The following is a 23,974-nucleotide window of genomic DNA, read 5'->3' as shown; positions in this document are numbered from 1 at the left end:
AGAGGTAAAGAAGTAGGGTGGGGTGGGCTAGAATCATAGGATTAAATTAGATGAACTAGCTGTGAGGTACCCCAAGCTAAAGGCCTAAGCTATGACAAAAAAATAACTAAGTCTCTGTGCCATTATTTAATGGCTGGTGAGTCCAGAAAGTCTTGATGTAGTCATCTCCCCCAAGAGTCAACAAAGGAGAAGGTGACTGATCAGGAAGCCACAGGTGTCTGAGGGAGGAACAGGGGCCATCATTGTTCTGCTGGGTATAGACGGAACCAGAGTCACTGAGCTCTCTGCCTTATCCCACATGGGAGGCATGAGGAACAGCAGGAGAAACCGTTCTAGAAGACCCAGGAGGTAGCCTTCTACCTCAGAAGTCATGGACCACGACAAGACAGAAGGGGATATGTCTCCCCCATGCCCTCAGCAAGAACTGCTCGTCACCAGCTCTCACTGGTGGGGGCAGGTGGGTGGATGGCAGAGAGATGACAGCACCTAGGACTTGAGACTGCTCAGGCTGAGAGACGTGACCAGAATGGGCTCAGAAGAGGGACTCTCAGATAGGGAGCTGCATGTAGCAGTGGGAGGTTAATCTCACACCTCATGCCTACATACCCACAAGTACACACTCCTCACACACCCATGCCTATACATTCACACCTCATGAGAGCACTCACATATCCCTCATGCCCACAATCATACACCCCAAACACCCATAGTCACCCTGACAACTGCAACCCCACACTCCAAACACCCATAGTCACCTTCACGCCATTACAGCCAGTCACACACATCCCACCATCAGGCACAATTCACACCCTCACACCAACAGTCATACACCCCAAACACCCATAGTCACCCTCACATCCACTCAGTCATACACCCCTTACCCTCAGTCACACCCTCTCACCAACAGTCATACACTGCCCACCCTGTCAGACTCACAGTCTCATACCTACAGTCACACATTCAAGTACATACACACACACACACACACACACACACACACACACACACACACAACTCCACTCTCACACTCCCACCCTACAATTACACTCCATATCTATCTATCTATCTATCTATCTATCTATCTATCTATCTATCCATCCATCTATCTAATTTATATTTTGTGTTACAAAGAAAGAACTGTAGGCCTTGGGGGGCAGCAAAGGGGCACTCCCAGAGTGCCCTATGTATAAACACAGGGGGTAGCATTCCAAGTGACAGAAGTTCACTTTCATTCTCTTGTGTTCCTTGTGCCCCTGGAGTGCAGTCTTCAAGGGAAGTGAGTTGAGACAGGCACTCTTTCCCAGGGGTGAGGATGGCATTGTGCTGTAGGTTTTCTGTCACCCACCATAAACCTCCAATTGGTGACGGAGGTTCTTTTCAGTGGGTCCATGAGACCCACTCCCTAACGACTCTGCTGTGTCATACTGCTGCTCCCCACACAGCCCCACAGCCATTCTGGCCTCTGCTTACAATGCTCATGGCAACCTGGAAGTGGTTCTAAGTCAGCTCATCTCGACTACTCTCTGACCTCCTCACTCTTCCTCCTTGTCCCATCAAGGACAGGGCTTTTGCATAGAGGGTTTCATCCTATGCTACCTGGTAATGTACTTTAGAAGCGGGGCGCCATCTACCGGCCAGTACGTGGCTAGGCATGGAAGGGAAGGTGGTAGGCAGAAGGGAGGATTCTCAGCAAGGGCAAAGGAAGAAGTGTGTTAACCAGTGTGGGAAGTTGGCAAGAAGAAAGGAGACCACACAAGTCATGCAAGCTGCATGACCGATCACTGGGCAGTTTAAAGAGCCCAGACCTTCTTGAAGTTGCGTTGCAGATAAACTCTCAACAAGAGGCAACTATACACTTGCTGTGGGAATGGTTTAGACTGGGGAAGTCCTAGGGCAGGAAATATGAGGTAGTACAGGAGCAAACTGCAGTTCTTGGCAGCTGTCTGTATAGAGGAGGGATCAGGACGAGAGAGAAGCAGACCATTCACAGGCTGGGAGTGAGACAATGAGGGCCCTCATTTATCAACTGTGTGTAAGACCTAGTTAAGAAGTATACGCAGCGACATCTAGCGGGAACCGATGGGTGCAGAATTTTGTAGATTTGTGAAGAGTAGGGTGGCTGAGTGAGAGAATGGAAGGCTACTCAGGGATGCTGTGGCAAGTAGAGACCTGGGAGGCACAGGGGAGAGGTGTGCAGAAAAAATGCCTATTTAACTTGCCTCATAGGCAGCAAGGCCACAGCAATAAGGACCAAGGGCAGGGCTGAGCTGTGGAAGCCCAGGAGAGAAGGCTTAGAAAGGGGCAGGGCAGCAGGGCTGAAGGTCATGGAGGGCCTGAAGCGTGGTCACCGAAGGCTCAGGGGTTTTAAAGAGACCACTCTGGTTGAACACAGGGTTCAGCCCTATGGCTTGGTTCAACTCTTCGAAGGCTGAGACTGTAGCTTTGTGGAGCACCTTTCTGTCAATGTGGGCTGGCCCTTCCCTGTGTTTAAGTCAGGCCCCTCCTACCAGTCAGCCATGTTCCCTGGAGCATCCCCAGAGTCTAGTGTGCTACCTGGTGCCCAGCAAGAGCTCAGTAAATGCTCACTAGTTTCAGTCAGAACAACAGCCAGGGCTTTTGTTCAAGTATGCTAGGATCAGACTCTGCCTGGTTTTCCCACCTCATGAGCCCTTAAACACAAGTGTCATCTAATGTTGAAGGCCCCTCCAACACGTACAAATGTGAGCTAACAGTCCTTTCCTCCCTCCCTCCTTCCCTCCCTCCCTCCCCTCCCTTTCCTTCCTGCCTTCCTTCCAGTTTTTAAAAAGATTTATTTATCATGTATAGTGTTTTGCTTACATGTATGCCTGCAGGTCAGAAGAGGACACCAGATCCCATTACAGATAGTGTTACAGCCACCTTGTGGTTGCTGGGAATTGAACTCAGGACCTTTGGAAAAGCAGATAGTGCTCTTAACTGCTGAGCCTTCCCTCCAGCCCAGAAGAGAGGCTCCTTCCAGGTTATTTTATAATTAAATGTTAAGTTAGCATACAAAGTAACAGATTCAGCATGGCACACTTCTGTTTCATTAGACTTTGTTTCTCCTACCCTACATACCCTTTGCCCCTATACCTGCTCTGGCTGGTTCCTCTCAACAAACAATTCCCCTTTCTGTTTTCTGCCTTATGTAGCCTTACTATATAGCCCAGGCAAGCCTCAAATTTTCAGTCTTAACTGTTATAGGCATATAACATAGCTTTCTAATGAGGATGGATATAAGGACAGAGTAGAGGCCAGAAGGACTTGAGTCTGACCTCTGGATTTTACTAGAACTTGATAGTGGCCCCCCACACCCCCTTTTAGGGAGAGTCCATCTTCACTCCTTGGGAATGCAAAGCACCTTATAGACTAAACATTATCCACCATCCTTCCCTACTCCCCAGTCCTTTTGCCCATGTACAGAAGGGAGCCAAGGCCCAAAGAGCTTAACTGACATGATAAGATTGCCCAGTGATGATCTTCTGAGCGCTCACTTGCTGTGCAGGCCACTGCCCACACTTAGATGGTGCTGAAGGTAGTTTCCCAGGGACCTTGTGTGGTGGTTTGAATATGCTTGGCCCAGGGAGTGGCACTATTAGGAGGTGTGGCCTTATTGGAGTGGGTGTGGCCTAGTTGGAGGAAGTGTATCATGGTGGGTGTGGGCTTCAAGACCCTCATCCTAGCTGCCTAGAAGCCAGTCTTCTCCTGTTTGCCTTCAGAACAGGATGTTGAACTCTCAGCTCTTCCTCTCATGCCTGCCTGAGTGATGCCATGTTCCAATCTTGATGATACTGAACTGAACCTCTGAACCTGTAAGCCAGCGTCAATTAAAATGTTGTCCTTGTAAGAGTTGCCTTGGTCATGGTGTGTGTTCTCAGCAGTAAAACCCTTACCTGGGTTCTGCTGTCTGCAGACAGGGAAGAGTAACATTGTTGCCCACCCAGCCTTTCCTGAAACTGTAGCCTGCGATGAAACATCCAGTGTTGACAGCGACAGAGAGCCAGGGCTGGAAAGCAGAGAAGCAAGGGTAGCCTTGTTTGGAGCTGGCCACATCCTCACTACTGGATGCTTTCTCTCGGAGGCCTGACACACAGGCTTCCCTTTACAAAGAGGGAGGAGTGGCTGACCCTCTCTGTCCACTCCAAGGTGACTCCAAGACAGTCTGCTGTTGGCAGGCTTGGTGTAGGTGACTCATGACCCTGGGGACCCATGTAGCCTCTCAAAACACTACTGTCCACCTGTCCACTGCAGTCGACGAGCCAGACTGTCAGCTAGTCTGGAGTTTCTATTAAAAAGACAACTCTAGGAGTTTACCACGTATTAGCCGCAGGGAATCTTAAGATCAGACACTTTGACTTTCTGAGATTTAGAGTCAGGCAGTGGGAGTTCAGCAGAGCAGCCCTGGTTCTGGAGCTCCCAAGTCCTATGAGGACAGGAAGCAGCTCCTGTCCTGTGGTCTAGGTTTGGGGAATAATGGGTGGGTGCTGTATGAACATGTGTGTGTGTGTGTGTGTGTGTGTGTGTGTGTGTGTGTGTGTAGACATGCACAGCTGCCAAGCATGCCCTGGGCAGCATTTTTGAGCTCCACTGTAGCTCTGAGCCTGGAGACTCCAAAGCAAAGAAAGCCTCCCCGACAGGCAGGCCCTAGTCAGGAGGACTTCACTCCTCTAGTCAAAGTAGGAAGAGAAAAATGAGGCTGGCATCATGCTCAAAGCTATTAGGTAGTGTGAATGGAGACGTTTGACTGGGAGCCAGCCCTGACTTTGGTGCTATGGCATATGGCTCACTAGGTCCTAGGCTGAGGTGAGCTCTTCTCCTGCACTCGGCTGATGACCCTGAGGCTCTTGTCTGGATAGTTAGTGCGTGTGACACCTTGGTTTATAGTTCTAGACTCTCTGTAGGAGTTTCTAAGACCTGAAACTTCTGCTAAGTTGACAGGTGTTTGGTACAGATGACTCCAGAGGAGGTGTCCATCCTCCTCCTGCAGGTTCTGGAAGAGGGGTGCAGTGGGGTGAGATGGCAGAGAGGATGAGATGACCTCAGGTTCTGCATATGACAAAGATGCAGGCATCAGAAGCCACTGTAAGGCAGTGAGCTCCCTGTCACAAACCCATGCTCCCATTGCATAAGCCAGGGAGACAGATGGGTGGATCTGCGACTGTGAACCTAAGGGCTGCTGGTGGATAAGCTTGGCCAAGCCGTCCTAGTATTGTCACATGGATGTGTATCTTCTTACGTAGCCTGCATTTGTCCTAAGGCCAAACAGAGGGTAGGCTGTGTGTGCCAATGCTCAAGTGCTGAAGAAGTAGAGGGGGTGTTTACAGGGGATGTGTGTATGGAGGACTACGAGAAATGGAAGGCAGGGCATATGCCCTCTGAAGGGTCAGAGGATGGTGCCATCCAGCTAAAGGTGGCATGAAATTGCTGTATTTTTCAGGTTTCCTGAGAAAACCACAAATCCAGAAGAGGGGGAAAAAAAACCCAACAACTAAAAATATCAGTGAACTCATATAGCTTTTACTGGGTGCCAACTGCTATTTTGAAAATCTCACATGTTACCTCATTCAGATCACGTGACATTGGATGTGCCCAGGGCTCTACCCACTCCACTCACACTGAGGAGACAGTTACAGAGCATCGAGTACCCTTCCCAAGCTCACACCATCAGTTAATGGAGCCAGAACTTGAACCCAGGTCACCTGCCTACACAGTCAGGATCCTAAAGGCTGTGCAATTATGCCCTAAAGACAAATAAGACAGAACCGTGTAAGTCAAATAGCATTCAAGGAGACAGACCAAGTTAGCTCAAGGTAATTTCCCTGGGGCCATGCAGCTGAGTTCTTGCAGGCACATCTAACCTTTCAAGCTCACGGTTTTTCTCTCCAGTGAGCTATGTCATTGTCTTGAGTAAGGGAGGGCCGCCATGGCCTCCAGGTTATCCTATAAAGGCTATTCCACATGTGTTGTTGGAGTTTCTGCACACCATTCAGGTTTAACTGTAAACTCTCGCTTCTCCTCTGATTTTGGTTATCTAAAGGCTTTTCAGCTTCCTTACTGTAGTATGACCCTTTGGCAACTCTGGTAACATGGGTACAATCACACCAAGTGAGAACATGTGCCTGGGAATGTTCACACTGGGTGTCTTGGGAACCGAGAGAAGCCTTTGTCTGTGAAGTTCAGAGCCAGTGCTCAGCAGTCGGCATACTTGGGGAGATCCAGCCACAGTGAACTGGTTAACCCCAGGACAGTTCAAAAAAGGAATGATGTCTATAGGGGGAGGAGGGCAGGTGCCAGGTGGCACTGCCCACTGGGCCATGTGTCTGTTAAAAATACTCAGTTGCCAACATAGACCTTGATGAAGCTTTAAATGATGGGGTTTGGGGCATGGCAGCTGAGCTGTGAGGAAGGCGCGGTGTTTGCCTCAGCTCTGGACACATCCGATCTGGATTCTGAAGAAAGGACAGCAGGTATTGATGGTCTGCCAGCTGGGGGTTGTTTAATGTGCCATCCGGTCCCAGACCTCCTGGACTGGGACTTCTACACAGGTACAGAGCCCACCAGCCAGCAGAGGATTCTACGCTACACACCTACACTAGCTTTCAGTGGCCATCAGTCCGGCCTGAGCCTGGGGCTGGTAAAAGGCCACCGCACTCTGATCTTGGCCCCTGAGGTATCTACAAGGCCACAAAACGATTTACCACTGCAGAGAGGGCCAAGGGGCCAGACCTGGCAGAGGGGCGGTTGGGCATAGACTCAAGAATGACAGTTATGACAGTCTATGCAGGTAAGTAGGGATAACCAGCAAGACTTTTGGCCTATGAGCCCTAGGTGGGCATAGCATGGAAGACATATCAGTAGGTAGATCCAGAGGCTAGGGAGATGTAAGTTTTCTGAGGATTTGAGGGGGGATCTGTGATCCTACTCCCCAAGAGACTTGATATTTGTCTCCCCAGTTCTGTGTTTTCAAGCAAGCTAGATCCCATTCTTGGAGTGCCTTTTCCAAGGTACCTCGTTTCAGGGTGTGGCACCCTCCAGAGGCTCTTGCTCAGGAAGGAGCACCCTACTGAAGGGCTTGTGTGGCTCTTGGATCTTCACAGAGAATTAGCTCCAGTCACAGGGTGACTGGAGTTCAAATGTCTTTTCTTACGGGCTTCCTTTGAGCCTTGTCTCCAGTGTTGAGTTCTGTGGTTCTCAAAGCTCAGCGAGCTCACTGGCAACAGGGGCTGGAAAGGCCCCACCTGTCCCATCATAACACACAGCTCATGGAACCCTCCAGGCCATCGTCACTGTACAATGAGAAACAGGCTCACAAAGAGCCCAGCACGGCAGAGGCCCACAGAGCTAACAGGCAGAATACAAACTCACTGGCAGGTCCCCACACTCCAATCCCAAGCCTTATCCCACCTCAGTTACAATCTGGAGAAGTGGCCTTTGCAGAAACAATACCACTGCGTGAATCTCCAGCTCCAGGACCCACAGCCCGAGACTTCCTACTGTTATTTCCAAAGAGGTTCAAAGGCAGGAAAGGTAAGTGAGTCACAACTAAGAAGATTCAGGTACCCATGTTTGACCCTCCATCTGTCCTAGAGCCATCCCTGGTTGATTTGTCCCGGTTGTCTGTGACTTACACAGTTACAGAACAAGCTGAGTGTCCCCTCCCTCGGAGAGGTTTGTCTACACAGACCATGCAGCCTCTGGCTAAGCTGGCAGAAGGAGGCTGTGGGAATCAAGCTGGTGGAAGGCAGGCAGGCAGGAAGGCCTGAGGAAGGGGAAGGAAGTGCCACTTCTCCGGAACACTCCTGCATGCCCGGAAGTGCTGAGACACCCCCAGCATGGACTCAGGCTGCTTCCAAAGCCATAAGCAGTGGCACTCTCCCATGTGCCCCTCAGAGCCTTGGAAGGTTAGAATGTGTGTCCACACAGACCTGGGGCACAGGTGAAGCTATGGCAGTCACCGAAGAGTTCTTTGGAAGGAAATGGCATGGCTAATTTTTTTTAAAAAAGCCATCCCACTGGCTTTTAGGTGTGGGCCTTATGTACACTGCCTCCACTCCTCATTTCAGCCTGGACTACAGGGAATCCATTGCCTTGGAAACAGCTCCCATTATGGCCACTAGCTCTCCCCGCAGGGCTGCGTGGCAGACCTTTCCCTGCGCCCACCTCTCTGGGCCTCTAGGCCGGGTGTTGCTTAGCTGAGTCCTCAACTCTCGGCTTCTAGGACTTCACTGGGTCTGGGTATCCTGCCTCTCATCATCATCCCTGACTCTCCCTCCAGTGCAGATGTGTCCACCCTGTTCTGAGTATCCTGTCCCGTCTCTCTTCTCCATCTCCCTAGGTAACCCTATCCAGTCAGAGCTGCAAACTGCAGCTGCACACTGACAAGTTCCGCGTGTATTTCCAGCTCAGGCCTGTCCTTTGAGCGCCAGGCTCAAGTACCAGTTGTCCATGCCTCCCTAAAAATATCCTCATGTGGAGGAGGGGCTGCTCTCTCAAATTTACATGCTCCCCACTGCCCCCAGGGTCAGATATCCACTCTCCCAACTTGGTTCTTGTGTTTATCTCTGCTCTGCCATGTACCCAGCAGTGACTGGGGGCCATGCTCAAGGTGACCACACTTCATTTTAGCCTTCCTGTTCTCTTGTCAGGAGTCCCAGGGCTCCCACCCCATTGTCCTTACCACTGCCCTCCCAGCTGGCAAGCTTAACATTATCTTATAATAGCTAAGGTAGCAATGACCTAACATAAAGGCTCCTTTCACTCTCAGCATCCCATGGTCTTCATTGCCTTGGTAACCACTGGTCTTCTCTAAAATTCATGTTGCATTCCCCAGTGGAGACAGAATGACCAGATTTGAAGACATCAAGAAAAATAGGATGAAGCTGTCATGCCCTCTGTGAGAGGCCAGCTACCTCGTACCCAGCCCACAATAAGGAAAAGACAAGGGTCAGCTGTGCCCACTGCTGAAGGTCAGAAAAGACCGCAAGCGAGTGTCTCTCTCTCTCTCTCTCTCTTTTTTTTTTTTTTTTGGTTCTTTTTTTCGGAGCTGGGGACCGAACCCAGGGCCTTGCGCTTCCTAGGTAAGCACTCTACCACTGAGCTAAATCCCCAGCCCCTAGTGAGTGTCTCTTGACCTTGACAAAGCAGCTGCTGAGGTAGGAGAGGCCACCTGGAAGGGAGGGGAGAGAACCTGAGGGACAGCTCTGGGAGGTTTTTTCCTTACATTTATTTGATTTTTAGATTTTTTACTTTATGTGTATGAGTGTTTTGCCTACATGTGTATCATCTGTATGCCTGGTGCCCATAGAGCCCAGAGAAGAGTACCAGATATCCTGGAGTTGGGGTTTTAAGGGTAGAAGATTGTGAGCCACCACGTGGTGAGCCCAGGTCTTCTGGAAGAGCAGGAGGCACTCTAAACTGCTGAGCCATCTCTTCGCCCCACTTTAATTAATTTTATTTTGTGTGTACATATAAGTCCATGTAAATATGTGTACCAAGTGTACACCTGATGTCTAAAGAAACCAGAAGATGGGCATTGGATCCTCTGGGACTTACAGGTCACTGCTAGCTACCATGTGGATGCTGAGAACTGATCTGGGTCCTTTGCAAGAGCAATAAGTGCTCTTAACTGCTGAGCCATCTCTCCAGTCCCACCCTGGGAGTATGCATGTATGTGTGTGTGTGTGTGTGTGTGTGTGTGTGTGTGTGTGTGTGTGTGTGTGTGTATGTATGTATGTATGTATGTATGTATTTTTAAACAACTATTAAAACCTAGCTAACTATCCAAGGAGTGATTCGAAGTAGGAATAAACTTTGGGGTACTTAATTTGATTGAAGTGAGGCTGAGAGGGATGGGGCCAGGGCTCTTCCTGGGAACAAAAGGTTCTTTCCTCTGCATAGCATCTGGATCCTTCTGACCCAGGCCTATTGGTCAATGAGTGAGTCTGTGAGCCTCCTTCCTCTAACTTTAGGGAGTAGGGAGCTCATCTCAGAGTGAGATTGGGACTTTGTTCCAGTTCCAAGCTGAGGCTAGCTGTTCCTGCCTCCCCTAAGTGCGGCTGGGCTCCCTGAACTTCACTAGCTTCTTTCATTACCCCCTCAGACCCCAGCACACACATCTAACCTGGACAGGGCATGACAGTCACTGCCATCAGCCAGGTACTTCCTATCCATCCCAGGAGCTTCTATGCCAGCCACAGGCTGAGTTCCCAGCTTCCCCTGCAGCAAAGGCTCTTGAGTTAGGACAATGTAGCCATTACACTCAAGGAACAATATAACTGTATGTGCACAAACACTGTTTCACAGAACTAGCCCTTCCACACCTTTAAGGCAAATTTGGAGTGTTGTTCAGCACAGTGCCCCCAGGTACTTCCAGATGCTGCCTGGAAAAGGCAGGCTTTGTTCAGGTGTGAAAGTGGCAGGGAGCACAGAGAGGGGACATTAGGCTGAGGAGTCAGGGTAGTCCAGAGTGGTGAACACTGTGTGCAAAAGCATTGCCCTAGGACCAAGTCTAGATGAGACTTAGCATGGTATTATGGAAACTGGTGTGCCAGGGCAGGGACCTCAGAGGTTCACCAGACAGGGCTAGTGCTCCCTTTTGAAGATCAGGTAGATTTGAGGAAGGGTGGAGTCCACAGGCAGCAGAAAGTGAAGGCACCTGGGCAGGTCTGACTACCAGGCTGAGTTAAAACTGTGCAGATAAGAACCTCAGTGGGCTATACAGGGAGATCCATGTGGAGAGATCCTCAGTGGCCCTGACACTGGCGGGTGGAGGGTAGGATGCAGAGATAAAGAGAGAGAAGCCATGTTAAGCCCTTGACTACTTCACACAGACACTAGAATGTAGGGAGGCATGGAATCCAGAGAGAAGGTATTTGAGGTGATGTTGAGGTTTGAGTGTGAAGGTTTCATCATCTGAAGTCCAAAGGTTGGAGGAGACGCCATGTGTGGTGGTTTGAATGAGAATGACCCCATATTTGAGTGTTTGGTTCCTAGCTGGTGGACTGTTTAGGAAGAATTAGGAGGTGTGGCCTTTTGGAAGGAGATATATCACTGGGGAGCTCACTGCAGACCTGGTCCCCCCCTTCCACTGCCTGTAGATAAGGTGGGGGCTCTCAGCTCCTGTTCCAGCGCATGCCTTCCTGCCTGATGCCATACTCCCTGCCACAAAAGTCATGGGCTCACCCTCTGAAACTGTAAACAAATCCCCAATTAAACTGCCTTAGTCACTGTCTCTTCACAGCAATAGAAAAGTAACCAAGACACTAGGATGGGAAGCATGGGCCTTGCTTAGCTGTGCTGAGTTTGAGGAACCGTAAGTGACCGAGGCAAAGATACCATAGGCATCCAGAGAAAAGATCTGGAGCTCAGGGTGAGGGCCCAGCTCTGACCCCAGATATTGCAGCAAGAGTAATGAGAAGTCTGAAGCCCAAGAGTTGGATGGTATCAGCAAGGGAGACAATCTCAGCTAGAATCAAAGAGTCTCAGTAGTGACCTGGAGCGCTCTGACCAGCGTACCTCATACACCAGCTGTCAAACCACCCTGTCCACCTCACCCAGCCTGGCCCTGCAGCTCTGGGAAGCTCCCTGTGGCCATCGTGGGCATCTCAGCCATGATGGTCTCTACCTCAGCACAGGGCTTTTGCATTGCTACCTTGATTTGGTCCCCAAGTAGCTCAAGTACTGGATGGCAATTTGATACTGACTGGGTCACTGTAGTGTCTAGCTCAAAGCACCTAGAAGGAACAGATTTAAGTCTATCCTCCATAACGACTGACTAGTTGGTCAACAGCTAGACTTGGGGTCAAGGAATGTGGCTGGTGATCCAAAGACTTGAGGAAGTGAGACACACAGAGCAGCCATCTTTCTATATTTGGCTTACTAGCTCATCATGTGACCAGGCCCTGTCTGTGCCTGCACAGATACCATAGAGAAGCCACCCACTAGCGGATGCAGGGAAAGCAGACCAGAGTCCCACCAGTGCTGTTGACTGAGTGTTTTAAGTTCTCTAAGGCATAGATATGAGTGGGATTGTCTTTCCCTATTCCCAACTCTGTAGTCAGTGGACAAGACTCCAGGGCCAAGGAGGGCATGTTAACAGGCAAACTATAGAAGTTATATACCAGTTCTTCCTCCCAGCCCCATGCTCCAGAAATAAGACTCGGTCTCAAAATATATTTACAAATATCTTGGCCATATAGCTAGGCTCCTCTCTGACTAGAATCATAACTTAAGGTAACCCACTTATTTTAACCTACATTCTATCACATGGTTGGTTACCTGTTCTCAGGTACCATGCATCTGCCTCCTCACATCTTCCCGGGCAACCTCCTGCACCTGGCTCTATCCCAGAATCCCCTCTGCCTCCCGGACGTCCCACCTTCTATTTCCTGCCTAAGTCATAGGCTTTTTAATTGACAGGTGGTGCATCCATACAATACACAAGATATTCTGTCTGCAGCATGCAGTGAGCTGTTCTGCCTTCCTCGCTGGGCTTCTGCTGGACTCTGAGCAGGCTTCATTAGAGACCCTTTTCCAGTATGTATTGCTGTGAAACAAGATATTCCAAGTGTTAAAGAGAGAAAAAGAAGAAAGCACTGAGGCTAAGAAGAAACGGTTAGTGTGGTCAGATGGACTGGCTTTAAGGATGTGTTTAGGATCTTGGAATAGGTGCACCCATGGTGGCAGGAGAGACAAGTGCTTGGTGAGTCCTGGTCCCATTCATGGGATGCTGTGGAGGTGTTCTCAGATATGTATCAACACAAAATGCTCTCCCTTTCCACATTAGCAAATATTCCTAGTGAGTAACACCTACCTCATGAAAGAAGAGGTTCACCAGAAGCAAAGGTAGAGCCTGGGTGGAAGTTGGGGTGAGGGGCAGCAGCGCTGAGGTTGGGACAACCTGATTGTTGATGTCATGTGACCAGCTGGAAGCGTGAGGATGACATTCCCCATAGCCAAGAGCAGAGTGAGGCGCTTCAGATGGAGACAAAGATCTGGGCACAGGCAAGGGGCCTGTTGGTGTCCATGTGATGAATTTGTGGGAACCATAGCCTTCCTTGGCCTCATGGGGCTTTTGTCACTGGCACAAAACTGTTCTTGTCCCCTTCACAGAGGAGGAGGATGGCAGGGCATAACTACCAAGCCTGGAGCTTTGGACTAGGCGGCATGAGAGTACATAGCCACACGAGGGCGCTCTAACCAAATGTCAGGCACAGGAAGATGCTGGCCCAAGAAGAAAGAGGGCCAGGTTTTGGCTCTGAAGCAGTACCTAGGGTCCTGTTTTTGTCAAAGAGGCCCTTCCCCCCACCCCATTGTATTGTGGATATGCTTCAGGGATGTTCACCATCTCCTGACCCAGTACCTGTAAAAACTACTTCCTGTCCCCAAGAACCCTTCTAGCCACTACAAAATGCCAACTTTCCAGAGACTCCCACAGCTGTCACTGTGTCTCCATGAGGTAGCCACTTGCAGATAATAAAGAGTGAGAGTCTCCAGTGATGGCCCATGTTCTCAGAGACTCATCATGGTGATTGCTCTCATCAGAACTATAGAGAACTGGTACCACCCTGATCGCAACAGGGACGCAGACACAGGACCCCAAGACAGACACCATGGTTCCTGCTCACAAACACGTGGCTACACAGAACACAAAATGCACAAAGAACTTCCACAAAGTACATCTGAAGCCAGTTGCCCTTTTAGAGCCTGAGGTGCACAGGGTGTGTCCCAGAGTGGCAAAAATAATGTGTCCTGGACCTGCCAGTGGGCAGGGTGGCGACAGTGTAAAGGGTATTCAATGACTCTTCATCACCATGGGAAATGGGTGACCTGGGTGGCCCTGGCAGGACAGAGGCAAGACACTCAAAAGGAAACAATAGTCTAGACTGATGGAGGGCTGTGACTTTATATCACTTCAGTGCTGGTCTGAGAACCTGACAAGATCTGTGGACTCAGGGCTGGAAGAAGACCTTGGCTCTTTCAGATCTTCACCAAGGATTCCTGGTGGCATTTGCAAAGCAGATGGCCTTGGAGTCCCACAGTTAGAGAGGCCCTGTGAGGACTATAGGTACCTTTGGGCATCCCACAGCCAGGAGTCACTGACCACCTCTGCGCACAGGTGGTAGGAGGTCTCCTGCAAACAAAGCATGAATCTTACCCTCCTTCGAAGATCTTGACCCTCGTCGGCTCGCCTCTCTTGGAAGTTGGAGTACCTTCCTCTGCCTTTTCTTCCTTCTCCACTCTAGCTGGGTCTTTCTGGCTCTCCAGGGAAACCATCGACGGGAGGTGCACCTGAACTCATCAGGAGGACAGAACCAAGATTGGTTAACCTTGTGGACTGGGTCAAGGGCAAAGACACATGTGCCCACATGGCCTTCTGGTTTTCACTCAATCGCCCTCCACAGAATCAAGGACTGGTCACAAGAGACAGTCTCCTCCAAGCTGTGTTTTGACCCCCTCTCAAGATCATTTTCCCCTGAGGTATACAGGTAGGTCTCTGTGCTCTATGTTAGCCTTGGGGCCTTTGGGGACATGTCTCATTCACCTTGGTCACTCCAGTACTTAAAACAGAGAGATCAAGAAGACAGATAATGCTGAAGAAATAGGTGAAGTCTTGGTTCTGCCACACGAGTTAACTGTGATGTTCTCTTGGTCGGATCAGAAAGCAAAAGCAGCCTACTAGGTTAAGGGTGTGGCCCCAGCAATGCAGAGGTCTCCTGCTTCCCGCACTAGCCCTTGTGAGCCAACACCAAAGGCCAGAAACTATAGGCTCTCAGGATGCAGGATCAGCCTCAGAGTGGGGACCGGGGTATCCACTCTTTGCAGAGCAATGAGCCGCAGTGAGACCTGGCTCTGTGGGGAAGGCTGACACTGATTGTGAACTTCCAGCATTTTTTCAGGGTCCTGAGAGTACATTCTCTAAGTCTGAGCCAGGGGCGTGGCTATCTTTACATAGGGTGCTGAGATAAGGGGCACCTTGGGATCCAGGAGAAGCGAGTTCCAATGCCAAATAGAACCCACTGGAGGCTGGGATACCCTTAGATAGACTACTACACTCTGTGGGGTGTGAAACTAAAAAGGCTTTCGGCCGTTTTAAAAAGGCTTTAATTTGTGTGTGTGTGTGTGTGTGTGTGTGTGTGTGTGTGTGTGTGTGTACGTTAATTTATGTATGCATATATGTGCACAGAAAAGAACAAGGCATCAGATTCCCTGGAGCTGGAGTCACAGGCAATTGTGAGTCACTTCATGTGGGTGCTGGGAATCTAAACTCTTGACCTCTGTAAGAAGAGTAAGTACTCTTAACTAAGGAGTTAAGCACTCTTAACTAGCCATCTCTCCAGACCTGGCTTAGACCATCTTAAAGATCTATTCAGAAACTAACTTCCATGACTCAGTGACCCCCATAGAATCTCTACTAATGGAAGGGGAAAATGGAAACCCAGCCCAGGTCTAGACAGCTGTGCTGGTGGAAGCCAAGCAGTTAGATTTCTAGGGCATACTTCACATTCCCACCCTGGCCTGCAATCCACAGAGTGGCCGAAGGTCTGTCACAGGCAGGTGCACAGTATCCTGATGCCATTGATGCCACTCTGGGGAGGCCAGAGGAGGTAGGATTGGGTGGCAGTGCAGTTCCAGGAAACAGTGCCTAAACCGAGTGGGGTGGGGGTCTAGGACCCATGTTAGCACTGAATAGTAATATGGGTCATATTAGCTAGGACATAGTCATGGCTTCACTGGTTAACATTGTTACCCACACTCACAGCCTTGAGCTAAGCAACACCCCTCATTTTCAGATGAAGAAACCAAGGCGCAGGGAGGAATGGCCCATGGTCACACAGCTGGATAAGTGGAATGGGCCTCAAGCCTAGGCAGTTCAGTCCTGCAGTGGGAGCCCAAAGAGTGAGGCCCATGGAGGGGGAAAAGGGGAAGAAAAAGCATAAGAAAAGAAATGATGGCAAGATGGATGATGGTGTAAGTGTGGGTCCCTCCAGGATCTAAATGCATATGACCATATTCAATGTGACGTAGAGTATACCTGCAAGATACAGTGAAGCCAGGCTTCCTAGTACTTAGATAAGTGGCATTTTCATAATGGCTAGGGGAACTAGGTGACAACTGTCATCGGAGTGTGCAGAAGATCTTAAACTGTAGTCAAGTACAGGCTGGGTGGTGCTGGGGTTGGCAGGGGGTGAGCCTCCCATTAGCGGAGACATGCAAGCAAGGGAATGGGTGTTGTAGAAAAGCCACAGCTTACAGACCATGCAGTTATATAATGTGCCATATTTGTGCACCTTGAGCAGGAAAATTTAAATTCCAAGGAAATGTCTGTAGGTTTTAACTCATTTTAGGAAAGCAGCAGAATGAAAAAAATGACTGTTAAATCTATAGACAAGAAATCAACACTCCTTTTGCCTTATATACCTCTGACACCCCTCATCGGGGAGCAGGAACAGTTCAGGCCTGTTTCAAAGGGTTTTGGAGTGAGCTCTAGTTCTGAATCTGATCTTTGCCATTTACTGTGTGGCCCTGTGTAAGTTACTTGGCCTCTTTGAACTTTGGTCTATTTACCTATTGTACCCTAGTTCCCCAAGGTCTTATGAAAACAAAAGTAAAGTTTAGCACAGTATCTGGCACACAGCAGGTGCCCCAAAAGTTGTGAATATAATTATATCAGCATCCTGGCAATAGCCACAGTTTATGGTAGTTACATCAGAAGTGGAAATCCTGTTCAGAGATGTCTGTGGACTGACAAAAACATCAGAGAATACATTTGGAAAGCAGTTTGTGGAGAATATCCAGCTGAGCTCAGGGTGCTTCTTTTATGACTTTCACCCTCATGATGAAAGCAGATGGCATGAGCGTCTGTGAAGCTGCAGACACAGGTCTGCTCTCAGGTCTACAAATGGAGTCTGGGTTCCAGTATCTGTGTGGGATTTGGTCAAAGCATCTGGTTGGAACAGTTACATTTGGACATAATTAAATTTGCAATTATCTTTTTAAAAAAATTCATTCGTTGGTAACGAGAGAGAGGCAGTGGGGGAGAAAAACTCTTTATATCCAGTTAGGTCTGCTTAGTTCAAATTCTGGAATTCCCAAATGTTTGCTCCATGTCCTTGACCTCTTTCCACCTCTGAGCCCAGGTTCCCTCATCTGCATATTGGAGGAGGTGATGCTGTCTTACAGGTGGAGGTGAGTAGTAACTGGGTTCCAGGGTCCAACACAGGGCTTGGCACCAAACAAGACCGCTGGTCACTCCATAAATTCCAGGCATAGTTTGAATGTAAAAAGTCTCTATATAAACTGGTGCTGTTTGGGAAGGTTGTTCAACCATTAGGAGGGGCACCCTCACTGGAGGAAGAAGGGTCTATTGTGAGGCCCTTAAGGGTTTATAGCTGGCTCTGCTCCTTATTCATTCTCTGCTTTCTGAATGTGGAGGCAATGCAACCAGCTAACTTCCAAATGCCTTCCCTGCCTCTACCATGGCTTCCTGGCCACTGTGTATTGTATCCTTCTGAAACTATGAATAAAAATGAATCCTTTCCCTTAAGCTACTTTTGTCAGGGTATTTTTGTCATACTAGGCCAGCACAGGTCATGACCTGAAGCTTTAGGCTATACCTGCCTGTGTAAAAGTGTCTTTTTATGCAAATTGGAATTTTTGACTTGCAAATCTGTTAAGTTATGAAGTAGCCCTGGTCAGAGGTGATGAAAGAATAAATATGAGCTGCATTGAGAGCCTACTGCTATTCTGTAGCACAGATGGCTCAAATTGTGAGTGACATTGTTTCCTACAGGTGGAGAGGTTTCCCACAGCCCAGTTCTATGCACCATCTTACAGAAAAGGACTGTTTCAGGATTGGATTGTGTCAAATGTGGAAATGAGATGACTTTAAGGGGCAGAAGAGGATTAAAAAACCCCAGGAGATACAGAAAAAAAAAGCAGAAAGAAACTAATAAAACAATGGAGAACCATGTGGGAAAGGGCTGGAAATAAAGTTCTAAAATTGCTCAAAGCCTCCCCACCAATTTCCCCAACTCTGTTCTTTAGAGAATCACTCTTTTATCTTCCTCAAACTGAACTTTTGATTTTACAGTAGAAACTTCTGGAAACTATTTTGCTGATAATATTATTGCAACTATGTTATATATGTTAGGGACACAAGGACAGAGAATCCCATTGAACATATTTTCTTATGAGGTCAGAACTCCCAGAGAGAAAAATCTGCCTCCCATCCCAAGCTGGCTTTAATTCTACAAACTTAGCATGAAAACAATGTGGCTTTAAAAGCTCAACACTTTTGCATTTGGTGGCTAGAACAAGGCAGAACTTACCTCTGTCATGCGGGGCTTTCGGGAGTTGGATGGAACCAGCCTTCCTGCCTCAGGATGTGGAGCTGTGGCCATGGTATATGTCTCTTTGCTCACCTTCTGCTTAGATCTCAGGAGGGACAAAGCAGCTTTAGTGGAAACCCCTGGAAGGTTGGGGTTGTACAAACTTATGCACCAACCAGCGTAAACAGAGGACCTCCTATCTGCATGCTGGATGTGATTTGGCTTAATGTAGTTTAAATAGCACCAACTGACATTAGTGGTCGTGTGGAGGCTGGGGAACTGCAGTACCTTCTTTGAGTCTGTACCTTCTTGCAATTTGGCTGGTCTAGGGGAAGTATCTGACAGAGGCAGAGAACTAGGAGGTGCTAGGGGAGGGAGGTCAGTCTGTTCCTTTGGATCTTCTTTCTTTACACTCAGTGGAGGCAGACATCTTCGGTGAGCTTTGCTAGATGGTTGGGCATATTCTTTCAAAGCTTCTGAGCCTGGGGCTGTCCCATGGGACAATGTGGACTGAGAGAGGGGAGAAAGTTCTTTTGGGTCAGATACATCTGAAGACAAGCAGGACAGTGTTTCTGTCTCCCTCCTGCTTCGGCCTTGGCTTCCCACATGGGGTTTCTCTGTCTTCTTCCTGTCCTCTGTACTGGTTAGCACAACATTACAGGTACTCACAAGCTCCAGTTTTTCATCTGCCTTGGAAGCTTCCTCTTCCTTTACCCGTTTTTGCTGCTGGGTTTCCATGGTAAGTTCAAGACTGCCAGCTGGGGAAAGGACACGCTTGCTTCCACTGGCTGTGGATGAGCACCCCTCCAGGCTGAGGATGCCCTCAGAAGACAGTGCAGTGCCTTTCCTTTCAGGTACTCTCAGATATGGTGTCTGAAAACCTCTGCTTTGTTCTTTGCTTATGCTAGATGGCCCAGGCTCAGCCTCATATACATCAGCCCCACAAACAGTCATGCTTTTGGAGGAGGGTTCCTCATACTTGGTAAGAGCCATGCTTGTTGAGCTACCTGGAGACTGTGTGACCAAGATCTGAGACAAAGTGGTATACATGGCACTCCCATAGGATGGCATGTGGGTTTGGATGCGGACAGGAACAACCAGTGACACCATAGCATCTGGACAGGCAGGCAGGGCCAGTGGTGAGGCTGATGTAGGAGCTGGGGAGGTGGCTTGGGGAGTCACAGGCGGCAGTTGGATGTCACTACTATATTCTGTGCTACTGGAGGGGCCAGGAGGTCCTGTTGCCAGAGGGGGCAGGCTGGTTTTGATTGAGGGCAAGTGGCTTTCTATTTCACCAGGGAGTTGCAGTGCAAACTGGGATTGCAGAGGGAGAAAATATCCAGAGAGGGTTGAGGGGGCAGGGCATGGCATGGGGAGAAAGGAAGGGGGCTGTTGGAAGGGGATATCTGCAGCATGGGGCAAGAGCTGGGGGAGATGGAGCTGGCTGGGGTGTAGCACAGTAGGCTGTAGAGGAAGTGGTGGGGCTTGGAACAATGAAGGTGGGAGTGGGGGCACAGAATATGGGGAGGAGAGGAGGCCAGCCATTGCCTGCGTGGGGAAGAACTCAGAGGACTGTTCTTGCTCCTGGGGCAAGAGCTGTTGCAAGGAGAAGAGGGAGACTGGAGGGGGCAGTTGGGTGCCAAGAGGTTGGAACACCTGCAGAGCTTCTGTGTAGGGTGGGCTGGACCCCAGTGGAGGTCTGTCCTGCATCTGGCTCTTGCTTCCCGAGAGCCCACCTTGTATAGTGGCCACAGAGATCTGGGCCATGGAACTTTTTGTGGAAGGCTTGCTGGCTGAGGGTTCCTCACTGCTCTCTTGTTTTCCTTTGGGGGTGGCTTCCAGCTCTGCTTCTGGAGGTCTGCTCAGGGAGGCCTGTCTTACCAGAAAGCATTTTCTTCTTTCTGGTGGGGCGGCTGGGGGTGGAGGAGCTGCAGGCACTGCTACAGATGGTCCTGTTGGGGACAAGCTGCCGTAGTCAAAGGATTTGCTTCGGGTCTCAGTCATGTGTGAGGAATGGGGCACATTGGGGCTCTGCTCTGAGGCTGACCTTCTCATCTCTCGGGCATGTGGGTGGTGGCTGGGGACAGTCAGCATGTGGGTGCCCAAGGTTTTGGAGCGTGTGTCTGATAGGGGTCCGGGGGTCTCAGCTTTTCCATGGTCTTCCCTGTCAAATGAAGCTGAGCGGCTGGAGCCACTTAGAGAAATGCTGCTCTCCTGGCTTGGGCTTCGAGACAGAGGCACGGAGGACTCAAAGCTGGACTCCCCTGAGGACTGCGCCATCTCAGCCAGGCGTAGTCTCTTTTTCTTGGGTGGCAGCTTCTCTGCTGGGAGCTGTGCCAGTGTCTGGCTGCGCTGGGGCCACTGGAACTCTTCTGTCTTCTCAGGCTCCTTTGGGGGTGGCTCAGGCTCTGTGTCGGGCCTGTCTGGTTCTTCGGTCACAAGGATCTCTGGAACCTGAATGTTGGGCTGGCGGACCAGCCTCGGCTGCAGAGAGTGAGCGGAGCGTCCGTGCGGGGCAGGTGGCGGGGATGAGAACGGGGCCAGGGGCTTGTCTTCTTCCAGGCTGCCTGGCTGCTCTGGTGGGTCAGACTTCTCAAAGGAGCTGGTGTGCTGGATGACGGAAATTTCTTTGGACATCGTTCTCCTCTCCTTCCCTGGTTCTGACCCAGATCCTGGCTTGGGAGTCCTGGGCTGGAAGCTCGTGGGTCCCTCTAAAGTGGGTACTGATTTGCTTGCTTCTGCTGGTGACTTGGTAGACTCCAGGGGAAGGTTATGGGCTGCGTCTGATGGGCCAGGGCTGCTGAAGCCAGGCGGCTCTTCCTCATCCCCAAGGCTCTTTTCCTTTCGTCTTTTTCTCAGTGGGGTGAGTTCCAATGTGGCCCCCAGTTTATAATGCATCATCTGGGACCAAGGCTCAGGCTCAGCCTGAGTCTTTTCCACTTCATGAGCACCTGCAGGGTGGGCTTTAGTGATCTGGAGCTCAGAGCAGTAGTACTTCTTATGAGCTTCATAATTATCTCTCTTTTTGTACCGAGCACCGCAGATGGTACATTCATAGTTCACGCCTTTCGTTTTCAACCCCTTCTTGGTCTTTTTGGTAAGGTCGCTTTCCTTGGGTTCTGGTTCATCGGACGGCTTGGTGATGGGGTCTTTGCTGCTTGGTCCAGGTTCCTCGGAACTGTACTCAGCTCCCAAAGGTAATTCAATGGCTGGCTGGCGCTTTAGCATCCGTGGGTGGGAGGTAAACACGGGAGTGCTGCGGCTGGGGACCTCGGGGTCAGCAATGTGGTCATCAAAGGAGTAGCTACCGCGGAAGGTGTGGTGGTGGGTGCTGATGGTGCAGGCAGCAGAAGGCATTGAGTGGCTTCTCAGCAGAGGCACGGGGTGCGTGGAGCTGGGTGGGTGCTGGAGGCTCAGCAGTGACTGTTCCTGTTTTGTCTTCTCCCCGTGGGACGATAGTGACTCCCGGTACAGGCTGGATTTTGGGGACTCCACGCTGCTGCGCCTGGTTAGGGAACTCCTCCTGGGCTTCACGCTGTCGATCTCACTGGTATCCACCACAGCCTCATTGATGGTGATGAGCTTGGTGATGTGTTCAATCACCTGTGTCCTGGGCACAGACAAAGGCACCAGGCTGGGCTTGTCTTCAGCAGACAGAGGCAGTAGGGGCTGGGTGGAGGTGGATGCCAGCATGGAGGTCCGCTGCCCAATCCGTCCACACTTGCCGAAGATGATCTCTGCGTAGGACTTGGCATTGGTGTTGGGGGGGCTGACCTGCTGTTCAGCGCTCTCAGAGCGTGAGAAATAACCAGACTCCGTGCTGCCTTTGCTCCCTGGGCTCAGAAATGTCTGCTCCTCGATCAGCTTCTTCCTCTCACTCAGGCGGAGGGCCAGCTTCTGCTTGATGGTGTGTGTGTCTTCCAGTTTATGGCTCAGGGGATGTTCCGATGAGGCTTCTGCAAATGGGGTGGGGTCTTCCAGCGATGGTGCAGTGCTTGACTGGGAGCAGCGTTCCTGGCTGGAACCATGGCTCCCAGAGCTGTACAAACTACTTGAGAGCAGGGGGTGCTTAGATTTGGGGAGAACATCTGTGGAGGGACCTGACGTGGCACCAGTTTCCTCCTCAGAGTCCGTGCTTTCTCCCTCAGTGGGTTCCTCAAACTCTTCCCCAGGGATCCTCTCCATCTCCAGCCCAGGGGGGTACATCTCACTGCTGGAGCCAGAGGCCAGGCCAGCTTTGATTCGGTGGGCATGGGACTTCCTGTGCTTGTAGAGGTTACTTTTGGTCTTGAAGGAGAAGCCACAGGGGCCACAGGGGTAGGGCCTCTCACCTGTGTGTGAGCGAATGTGTTTCTGGAGCACACTGGGCTTGGCGCAGGGCCGGCTGCAGTACTGACATATATACTTGCCCGGCTTCTGCGGTTTCCTCTCTTTTTTGTGTGCCTCTTCTGTGGGCTTCAGGGAGACCTGTGAGGGACGAGGCACAAAGACCTTAGGGATGCCAGGCAGGTCCTCAGGAGGAAGGATAGAAGCATGGGATGGGAGGAGCTGGCTCTGTGGATGCAGCCCCGGGGCCACAAAGGAGCCTGAGGGTCCAGGTCTTGTGGGGTCGACCAGCTGCCACGTGGACCCCTCGAGGAGATGCTCTGGTTTGCTAGGGGACATGAATGCTGGTGTCAGAGGGTGCTGCGGAAGCTTCGGGATGTGGGCTGAGGCCTCGATGGATGGCCTCCGGGGAGGCTTCTGCTGCTGACCCGTTTTCTCCTGAGCGCCTTCCCTAAGAGCCACTGAGGGGCCTGAGAAAGGCTGCGGGGCTAGGAGCTCCTGGCTGGCACCCTCTGAGGAAGCAGTAGTGCTGCTGCCTGGGTATGGAGTGCTGGAAGAAACACTAGTCTGAATGGCCTCTCCTTTGGTCAGCCGCTTCCGGGGACTTCCATCAGCCTTCTTGGTGCCCTTGATGCTTTGGTCAGGATCCATGACCTTTACAAGACTTCAGATGCTACTCAGGGAGTTTGGGGTAGGTCGCATTTATGAATAATCCAAGTGTCCTGAAGTGTCTAGCTTTGGCCACATTGGTCAAGAGCTGTGGAAGCCAACCCCACGGTGGCTTTGGGGCTGGGCTTTTTATCCCCTCAAGTGTCAGTGGCTGCAAGTGGACTCAGAGCAGGTCCCGGGGCCCACACTGTTCATTTTGGTGTGGCATAGCCCTCTACTCTGCAGACAGAAAGCACACTGGCATTTTTCTGCCTGAACGTCTGTCTTGAAAACAGCATGGAAGATGTCAGTATTGCCATTGAGTGGATTTGAGTGACGAGTGGCCCCCACGAGTCCCCTGTGTGCTATATGAACAGCTGGAGGGCAGAGACACCTGTTTCCATGGGTCTGTCATGCCTAGTCCGGGCTGGAGAGATGCCACGATGGATGCTGGAGTGGCCCTCTTCTGCTTTGAATTCTGCACTGGAGATTAACACCTCGGAGGAGAAATCACGGTCTTCTATGAGGGAAACAATACACACAACAGAGGAAAAGGATTTACTGAGGATGTCCACAGGCTGGGCCAGTGGAGTGCAGTTAATGCTGGCTAAGACTTCTTAAAAATTAGAGACATTCAATCAGGATGCAGCACC

At 50.4% G+C, this 23,974-nt stretch overlaps 1 protein-coding gene across 4 annotated transcripts in view; it reads right to left on the bottom strand.

Annotated features, from left to right (window-relative positions):
- The window catches only part of Hivep3 (HIVEP zinc finger 3), a 402,467-nt gene that overhangs the window by 15,728 nt on the left and 362,765 nt on the right, over window positions 1-23,974 (bottom strand). For all 4 annotated transcript variants that reach the window (XM_017593396.3, XM_017593397.3, XM_006238779.5 and 1 more), the window contains 2 exons: window positions 18,348-23,841; window positions 14,174-14,307 (listed from right to left, as the gene is read on the bottom strand). In XM_017593396.3, coding sequence (XP_017448885.1) covers window positions 14,174-14,307; window positions 18,348-23,324 — 5,111 coding nt within the window. In that variant the 5' untranslated portion in view covers window positions 23,325-23,841. The remainder of the gene's footprint in view (window positions 1-14,173; window positions 14,308-18,347; window positions 23,842-23,974) is intronic.

The sequence above is a fragment of the Rattus norvegicus genome, chromosome 5, assembly GCF_036323735.1.
Source record: "Rattus norvegicus strain BN/NHsdMcwi chromosome 5, GRCr8, whole genome shotgun sequence".
Lineage (NCBI taxonomy): Eukaryota > Metazoa > Chordata > Mammalia > Rodentia > Muridae > Rattus > Rattus norvegicus.
Note: the sequence above shows the minus strand (reverse complement) of the source record. Positions and strands in the feature narration are given on the sequence as shown.